This window comes from Triticum dicoccoides, chromosome 3B (assembly GCF_002162155.2).
Source record: "Triticum dicoccoides isolate Atlit2015 ecotype Zavitan chromosome 3B, WEW_v2.0, whole genome shotgun sequence".
Taxonomy (NCBI): domain Eukaryota; kingdom Viridiplantae; phylum Streptophyta; class Magnoliopsida; order Poales; family Poaceae; genus Triticum; species Triticum dicoccoides.
Window position 1 is genome coordinate 850575081 of NC_041385.1, and position 9802 is coordinate 850584882.

The 9802-nt window shown below is 39.5% G+C and overlaps 1 protein-coding gene across 2 annotated transcripts; it reads left to right on the top strand.

Annotated features, from left to right (window-relative positions):
* Positions 1-981: 981 nt before the first annotated feature.
* On the top strand, positions 982-8741 carry LOC119278935 (probable histone acetyltransferase HAC-like 3). 2 transcript variants are annotated; one of them, XM_037560315.1, is made up of 16 exons: positions 982-1151; positions 1636-1744; positions 2060-2297; positions 2373-2576; positions 2653-3641; positions 3870-4139; positions 4238-4513; positions 5040-5168; positions 5284-5484; positions 5574-5716; positions 5803-6100; positions 6180-6319; positions 6684-6762; positions 6894-7238; positions 7795-8012; positions 8130-8741. In XM_037560315.1, the coding sequence occupies exons 1-16, from the start codon at positions 994-996 to the stop codon at positions 8197-8199; spliced, it is 3867 nt and encodes a 1288-aa protein (XP_037416212.1). In that variant the 5' UTR covers positions 982-993; the 3' UTR covers positions 8200-8741. The 2 variants fall into 2 exon arrangements, with proteins under 2 accessions (XP_037416212.1, XP_037416213.1); XM_037560316.1 differs by having other exon boundaries at positions 2376-2576.
* The last annotated feature ends 1061 nt before the right edge of the window (positions 8742-9802 follow it).

The following is a 9802-nucleotide window of genomic DNA, read 5'->3' on the forward strand; positions in this document are numbered from 1 at the left end:
GCCCCCCTCATCCCCCCCTCGCCGGAGTCCCGTACGCGTCGTGCCCCGCTGGTCTGGTGACCCGGTGGCCTGGCGTCCCTGACCGAATCGTTATAGTCTGTTTTTTTTTTCATTTAGAAAATATAATAGTACTGTTTTGTCTTGAGCCGAACCTATGCTGTGCTTGTTCTCGACTTGGTGGCTGCTGCCTGCAATGCCCACAAGTGTTGAGATGCCATTTGAATGCCAGACATAGATTAATTTGCAGTGGCGACCTTGGTGTTCACTGTTAATGTACCTGCATGTAACAATTCTTTGTATAACAATGTTGGTCTGATGGATGGTTCTTCCATTTAATGTAGCTGTACTCTTCAAAATCCTTACAATGATGATCTTGCTGCATAGATGCATCCTTCAAGATCCTACATTTTCCTTCTTAACCAACGAACTACTACCTTGTTTCTGGTTATGACAAATCAGATTGGTTAGCTATGCCTGTCTTCTCCCTTACAGTCCCATCATGCACATAATCCTTGCCCCTTTTGCCTATAATCATTGACTACTTTCATGTCGTAGATTTCAGGAGGGCAAATTTTACTTCTTTCAAGTGATGAAACCAGGACTAGAGTTTACGTGCTTGCTGTTAGTCATGGCTGATTTACTGGTTATAATAAAACACAATTCACTATAAGGCTTTAGTTTACGTGCTTGCTGTTGCTCATGGTTGATTTACTTGGTTATAAAACACAGTTCAGTACAAGGCTAGAGTTTATGTGCGTGCTGTCGGTCATGCATGCGGAGTTCGCTGGTTGGCGTGTTTAGTTTTTTATACTTGCAAAAATGGAGCTTTTGCTTGTAGCGTGTTTTTTCTAAATGCCGCTTCACATTTGTTGCTTGCCCCTTCTTGTTCGGTACCATTTGGCCCTGGACATCTATTATCATGTGGCGTGGTTGCTGCTGCTGATCAGACTGTTGCTAACTGGTAAACATGTGGGTTTCCAGTGATTTAGGAGGATGATGGCGCAGGCCCTGCAAGGGATCCAGCAGCAGTATGCGCCGAGTGGCTTGCCTGTCCAGAAACGTTATACAAAGGAGACTGCAGCGCAAATTCTTCAGCTGGATAATATGGATTCAGATACTTCCCCAGTCCGACTCATTATCAAGCGTAAAATGTAAGTACTCAAACCACTGATATCGAAAGCAGTGCTGGCTCATGATGATATCAATGCTTACATTCTGTGTCCCTTGTTCTAGCTATTTTAATGCATGTAGTACTCCATGTTTATCGCATGTTGATAAATCTGCCGTTGTTCCTATTCTTGTAGTATGCATTTGTTGTGCTCTTCTCAAGGACGATTGCAATGGTGTGGTCTTTTTCTACATGTAAAATACAATAAATTGTCTTAGGAGAAACTTCTAAATTTTGGGCAAAGTGAATTGTCACTATTGAACTCCAGCCATATACATCCGTGCAAAATATGTTTGCATTACTATGTATGACTACTGTCTGTGCTTTATTGTTTGAAACCTATACATAGTTGATAATTCAGATGATATTAGAAGTGGTAAGAAAATGAAGTGGTTCTATCTTTCTAACTAATTTATCATCGATATTTCTTGTCTCCACACTACATCCTGATCTCTTTATTTATCCAGTGTAACCTACCTGAAAGGAAGGGAGCAATTCTATAACCTGCACCCACGATATCTTCTGGCAGTTTCAAAAAGCATTGATGAGCAGCTTTATAAGGATGCAGAATCAAAGGTTTGTTTTGCTTCGCGTAGCAAATATAACTCTTCCCTCTGTTTCACTATAATCGTCGCTGGCCTCACTCGTTGTGCTTTGTTTGGAGTTATTTCTGCTCTCTGTTACATCATCTTCATTTGTTATCTTTTATGTTGTACTGAACACTTATTGTCAAAGTTTTAGCTATTCTTGTATTTTGTTTTGTTTTTTGTTCATGGTACTGTTTACTGTTAGATTATGTGATATATTCATGGAATTCTACCATTTATTAAATTATATTATTACAATTCTGAATGACTTGTTATTTGCTAACACCTAGTTCTTTTCTCTCAGATCCACTACATGGATTTTGAGACTTTAGAAGTTAGGCTGAATGCTCTTCTCAGTCGTGGATCATTTGGCAACAGTAGATATGCTTTGGCTTCTTCAGCATCTTTACCGACATCACACTCAGAACAGCTTGGGATAAAAGTAACAGATTCAAGTATACAGAATGGTAGAGCTGTACCTGGTTCTGTTAATCCTCCCCCGCCTGCTAGAGACATATCACATAATGTCTTATATTCTCAGGGTGAGTTCAGATTATTAGTTTTCTTTCTTGACCTCACAGTACAACTTCAGTATTTTAACTTTGGATTGATTTTAGTAGGATTTGCACCAACCAGTCACCATGATGAAGCTGCTGCCAGCTTTGCTCATTCATCGGCTGATAAGATTAAACAGGGGCCTGAAAGCTTAGCAAACGCCACTGACGCACCATGTGTGTCATCACTACCAAAATGCAGTCCCTGTATTGCTGGAGATTTCAGCGGTGGAGTGCCAACTGGCCATACAAAATACCATTTCCCAGGTTAGTTGTTTTACTTATACCATGACTTATGTATGAAACTGAGCTTAAGCTAAACATTATGACCAAATTGTGCCAGGCGATGTTCATCAAGTTGATAGTCAACAACCATCGACATCGGGTAGTTCCAGTTCTGTGTCTGCGATGTGTGATCGAACCGCAAATTCTACAAATAACAACAGATATTCTGCTGGCCAAGTATCATCGTCTCTGCAATACAGAGAATGCGGGAAAGTGTTGTATACGCGGAGCCACCCAATAGAGGAATCAGATCAGTCAAATATCACAGCCGGAAGCCACGACTTGTATATCCATGACCAATCTAAAATTCGCACCGACATCAAGAGAGAATGCGGACTTGAAGGATGCATGCAAATGGATGAAACATGTTTCTGCAGGGAGAAATGCTCAACTTTAAACACAAAATTCAGTTATGACCAATGCAGCTATATTGCTGCTGACTCTGGTAATTGTGTCTCTATAAGAGAGGCAGTGAAGGGAGCCGAACAGACATCCAATAGCACTGTATCAAAGCCAACTTCCCCTACTTCGGATGAATCGTCTGGCAAGCATCATCCGGCAAAACGATTGAGGATCAATTCTCCCAGGCCTGTCCATGCTGATAAAACAAAGTTTCCAAAGGAACTACAGCCTGCTGCCAATCGAACTGATGTCTCTTCTGAAACAGTACATTCTGAAACCACAGCATTACCTACAAAGTCGCCATCTGGCTGTTCCTTGCTGGACAGCAATGCTAGCAATAACATGGAGATTATTAGATTGTCGGAGACTGCTATGCAAGCTGAAGAAGGGTTGTGTCATGGAAATGGTGACATCGAGATGAAGGAATTGTCATGTTATGGAAATGGTGACATTGAGATGAAGGAAGGGTTGTGTTATGAAAATGGTGATATCGAGATGAAGGACTCAAAGCTTAGCTCAGTGGATCAAACATCATTAGTAGCCTGCTTAACTGCAACGAAGAAAAGAGGGGGTTCAATACTTTATGCCCTAACTGCTGAGGAGCTTAGAGATCACATGAAAAGTTTGAACCAACATATTTGTCCGGTGAGTGCAGAGCCCATTCTCATAGGTTTGCTATTACTGTAATATCACTTGATGCTTAGTTATGCCACCGAGTAACGTGCAACATAATTATTACGTTATTCGACTAGAGTCTGGCTCAAGAAGTGTTAGCTTTTGTTTTATCATGGTAACTGGATCGCCTGTATAGTGCATAATATTTAGTTATTTCAAGCTATCAAATTCGTTGACTCAGTTGCTTTTTATTTTCAGAGCCAAATGATGACAGAAGAACACCCTTCAGGCTTGCCTGACCAAAATACGTGCAATTTATGTGGGATGGAGAGGATTCTTTTTGAACCTCCTCCACGATTCTGTGCTCTCTGTTTCAAAATAATAAATTCGACCGGATCCTATTATGTTCATGTGGAAAACGGAATTGATAAGGCTTCAATATGTGCCAAATGTCACCATCTTAGTACTGCAAAATTTAAATATCACAAGAGATCAAATTACGCGGAAACAGATGCTGAGGCTGAATGGGTAATGTGCTTTTCTTATCTCTCTAGTTATTCTTAAATCTTATCTTATAAATTATATATACGAATTCCTCATCTTTTGTTCAACTTATCTCATTTCAGTGGGTTGAGTGTGATAAGTGCAAAGCTTGGCAGCATCAGATATGTGCCCTTTTTAACCCTAAAGTTGCAGACGAGGAGGTGGAGTATACATGTGCCAAATGTTTATTGAAGGAGAGGGATATTGGAGATATAACTTTGCTGGAGTCACCTACTGTTCTAGGAGCATTAGAGTTACCAAGAACTAAACTGAGTGATCATATTGAGCAGAGACTTTCAGTGCGACTTGAGCACGAACGGCTGCAGAGGGCAAGAGCTTCAGGAAAAGACATTGAAGAGGTATTTGTGCCATGTTTGTGATTATCCTGTAGACTTGTAGTACATACGAAACAAGTCCCATGAGTTATCTGCAATTATTGACCATACAGCGAACTGTAGGCCTATCACGTCCCTGTTTTAAGACTTATTTTATTATTTCCCAGGAGTTACTTGCTCTTCCTGATCCATGTTAGAACTTACACATTAGCTCGAGTATTGTTAATTTCTAATCTTCTACCGCCGACATTTCAGTTCAGTATCTATATATAGGTGGGTAATATTAGTTGCATTTCAGGATCATATATAGGTGGGTAATATAGGTAGGTAATATTGGTTGAATTTATTGGATTCAAATAAACATAATTTGATTTTGATGTGATGATCCATGTCATATTATAACTCATGGCCAACTTAACAATAGAAGAATTGTGAAAACAATAGTGTTGATCTTGATATTATTTTCCTGTCTTTAGGGATTGTTTTACAGTCTGATGTCAACTATGTAGTAAACTTATTTTAATTTTCTTTTTTGTGCTCCAATGTTTAGGTACCTGGAGTTGAAGGTCTTACTGTTAGAGTGGTTTCTTCAGCTGCAAGAGTGCTTCAAGTCCAACCACGTTTTCGGGATTTTTTTAAAGATGGGAAATATCCCGGGGAATTTCCATACAAATCAAAGGTGATTAGATGATAATTTATTAGACAATCTTTTTCCACAGTATCCATGTTAATAGTAATTTCAGATATTTAGTACATAATGAGGGCTAACTTTTGGTGCCTTTTGTTTTATACAGGCCATTCTCTTGTTCCAAAAAAATGAAGGTGTGGATGTTTGTCTATTTGCCATGTATGTACAAGAGTATGGTTCTGATAGCCCATTACCAAATCGGAGGCACGTTTATCTTGCATATATCGATTCTGTCAAGTACTTCAGGCCTGAAATCAAATCTGCAAGTGGGGAAGCTCTCCGAACCTTTGTGTACCATGAGATTTTGGTATGAGAAATGCAAATATTGAGCTGATTACGTAACTTTCTTAAATACATGTTGAACTGAAATTATTTTAATATGGTTCTCTCTTGTAGATTGGCTATTTAGATTACTGCAAGAAAATAGGATTTGTAAGCTGCTCCATATGGGCTTGCCCATCTACAAAGCGTGATGATTATGTTTTGTATTGTCATCCCACGTCACAAAAAATGCCCAAGTCTGACAAGCTTCGGAGCTGGTCAGTATATGTAACACGATATTTATGATTTAAACCTAATTATTTGTTTATGGGACTTAATTGGGCTTTCTCATGAATCTTCTTAGGTACCAGAACTTGATCAAGAAGGCTGTTAAGGGTGGTGTAGTTGTGGAGCGTAATACATTGTACGACTTCTTTCTTCAGCCTACCAGTGATCGCAAGGCCAGTATATCTGCAGCATGCTTGCCATACTGTGAGAATGATTTCTGGCCTGGAGAAGCAGAGAGACTCCTTGAGAAGAAAGACGACAACACCTCACAGAAGAAAGAGCCACAAGTAGGAAGGCTCATGCGTGTTGCCAAACGTGATGACAGGAAAGGAAACCTTGAGGATAACCTTGAGGATATCTTGCTAGTGCACAAAGTTAGTTCATTTTACTCTTGTTTTAATCCCCCTCTCAGTATAATGTTCGCACTGACATCTTATTTTTCATTGTCGATAGCTTGGAGAAAAGATGCGAACAATGAAAGAAGACTTCATTATGCTTTGTCTGCAGCGGTTTTGCAAGCATTGCCACCAACCTATTGTGTCTGGTAAAAGTTGGGTTTGTACCTGCTGCAAAAACTTCCATCTTTGTGAGCAGTAAGTTTTTCTTCAGATCACTATTTTTTTTATACCTACAGAATCTGCTGCCATAATGTTCCTTTTTGTAGAATGAATCTTCTGTCATAGTTATGATCACATTGAATCTGGTAGCAGTACTGAGAATACCTTTTTCTTATGAAAAATAGGTGCACACACATGTTATCATCTAGTGCCTAGGCCCTTGTAGCTATCAGCTTCCAGGTTCTTTTTGAAATTTGAATTGATCATCTGCCAATCAAATTGCAAAATGTACTTACATGACCGCTGTTTTAAAACTTCTCAGTTTTTGTTCCTCGACAATCACCCATTTCATCGATATAGCATCCATTATTGACGATGTTTCGGTTGTTCTTCCTTGTAGATGCCATGCAGAGGAGCTAAGTGCTCCACCAAAGGACAGGCATCCAGCTACAACAAAACAAAAGCATGCATTTCAAAGAGTACTGCTATAAACCCTGCTATACTTTTAGTTCATTTCACCATTCGAATAAAGCAAGCACAATATGCACGCTGCTATTTGTTAAATGTATGATGAAATTTGTACTTACCAGAGTAACTACCTGTTCTACAGATAGAGGAAGAACCTCTTCCAGACACTGATGATGGAGATCCAACAATGGAAAGCAAGTATTTTGACAGCAGAATCGATTTCTTGAAGCACTGTCAAGACAATCAATACCAGTTTGATACACTCCGACGGGCAAAACACTCAACAATGATGATTCTTTATCATCTACATGATTCAGCTTGTTCTGCTTGTCACCGGACCATGGATCAACGCTTTGCGTGGCGGTGCCTGGTTTGTGCCGGCTGCACTTTTTGCGATTCATGTTATAAACAAGACGGTGAAAAATTGCACATTCATAAACTCAAACAGACGGACAATCAACAAGTATTACCAAATTACACTCTACAGGTATCCTTTGTAATTCTCAGCTAGCGTAACTTTTCTGCATTGGGCTTACTTTGTAGTGCTGTGGAAAAATAGTTACAGAAGTAGGAAAAAGTTCATTAAACAAACAGTAAAATAGGCAGAATTTGATTAGACAAACGGGATTATCACAATCCACCGCAGCGCCAGCTGGATGTTAAAATTTGCACGTGAGATTCTAAATCTCTCATGTTTTGTTCTCTCACCTAATTCAGCTACAATTTATACGATTAGTGTTTTTTTTTGTGTGTTTCTCGGAATATGATTTTTGGTGGCATCAGTTCTTGACCTTACGTGCATTGCACCATTACTTTTTACTTGACTTTTGTGTCATTGTTTCATATTTGTGTTGGAGGTGCTTGCTTATGCTCACCTGTTTGTCTTGATAGTATCTTTTGTTGACTTTGAGCATATCCAGTTTAATAAGCAGTGTGAACCATGAAGGATATTCCTTGTTTTGGATTTCTGTGTGGTGGTTGTGTTCATTTATTGCCCTTTAAAAAAAAGTTTGATACCAATGATGTTGATATTTGCAAAGCAGGACTACCTTGAGGGTTTGGTGCATGCATCAAAATGCTTCTGTGCTGCGCGTAGTTGTGCTTTCAAACTCTGTTTTACAATGAAGAAGTTGTTCTTCCATGGTGTACGATGTGACATCCGCAACCGAGGAGGTTGCAGGAAGTGTATCTTCATGTGGAAACTTCTGCTCACTCATGCAAAACATTGCGGTGACGGGGCCTGTTCTGTTCCCAGATGCAGGTAAAAGTCATGCTTTTTCATGCAGCTTTTTTGCATTACTCGTTATATTATGCATTTATGCGGCTCCTTTCCTTTCTCAGGGTTTCTGATGATGTCTTTAATTCCATTTTATTTTAGGGACATCAAGGCATTCTTCATGGACAAGGCCAAAATGATTGCTGGGCCACCTTGTGCCGTAGAGTGCTAGCGGATCCTGTCCAAAATGAACTCTGCCGTGAACTACCAAGTAGTGGTTTTTTCTCGAGCAGGAAGATTCGTTGATGAAAACGCAATAAGCTGCTGTTTGCCGCCGTACATCAGCAGGATTGCATTGCAAAGTAAATAAAATAGTGGCGACTTGGCGGCGGAGGCACCAGCAGCAGAGTTAAGTTAGTTTGTTTCGCTGGCATTCCCTGGAATTTGCGCGCGCGAAGAAGGCAGCAGCGCGTCGAGAGGAGATACCAGCAGAAGCTTGCATAGACAGACATGCATCCTCTGTAGTAGTGTCTGTGTACATATATCTGTATATATAGTTGGTTTTCTTTCTTGAAAAGCCATACATAGGATAGAGGATTTTGTTTTATTGTTTCTTTTTGCCCTCCTGATTGGATTGAACAAGGCCACAATTTTGTTCAGCCGTGCTGCTGTACTGTGGCTCTGGCTAAATCCAAGTTCATTCAATTATTAATGTGTATAAAGAAAGAAGATACCCCTCAAGCTGCATATACTTGTGCTTGTAGCATCTGCATTTGTTCATAATCTCCTTTTTTATTTGGAAGAATGGAACTCAGGCCATCTCTAACTGAACTCCTAATAATACTCTCCCTAAAAAAACAATTGAAGTAGATATTTGCATACATAATAATTTTAAACTTGATAATTTAAGTTCATGCAATTTAACAATATTTCTAAATTCATCATTCAAATTCAAGAATGCGAAATGGTTCAAATAAAGTAATAAACCAAATAAGGCACTAGAATCAAGCGCTATCAATAGTTCACAAGTGTTATCAAGAGTTCACAAGTGCTCTAGAAGACCATCTTGGATCATGTTTGCACTATGCTTTGGCTCTGGCGGGATCCCCATTGGACTCGATGGATGATGGATGTCATTGACAATGTGGTAGCATCATTGTTCCATTTTGTGTAGGCATAGTTATAAGACACCTTTATAATTGTTAGCCATCGTGTGCTCAATGACAATGTGGTAGCATCATTTTTGAGTAGGCATAGTTGTAAGGTGGGACATCTCCGGCAGCAAGCTTTGGAGAAGTGGTGACCTCAAAAGGACATTAAGGTTAGTATGAGAGCCAGACAATGGTGATCTCAAAAGGACTTTTGTGTTGTTTAGGTTTCCCTAACAATGATGCTGTATAGTTTATTTTGTGCCCTATAGTACCTGTTATGCTTCATTCATCATTCTTCGACGCTGGTGCAATTATATATGAAAACATAGCATTATCTGCCAAATCTGTTTCCATCCACAAAGCTCTCACATATATGTGGTGTGCTGCACATTTGTTTCTGGCGCTAACAGGTCAATACGGAATGATAAACAATTATAAGACATTTAAAAAAAGTGCCGTAAACAATTTAATCAAAACCATTGTTCCATTTTTATTTGACTTGTTAACAAATGATAGGGGAAGGTTAGGTTTTTTTAGCAGGAGTAATTCTTTCTATGCCTACTCTTTATTTCATACCACTACAAAACGAAGCGGCAAGTCTAAGGAGTGTTTCACTTCTAGCAAGATAATTCTGCGTGTTTTCCTGTTCTCTGTGATCTCTAAACACACACACGCGCGCGCGGG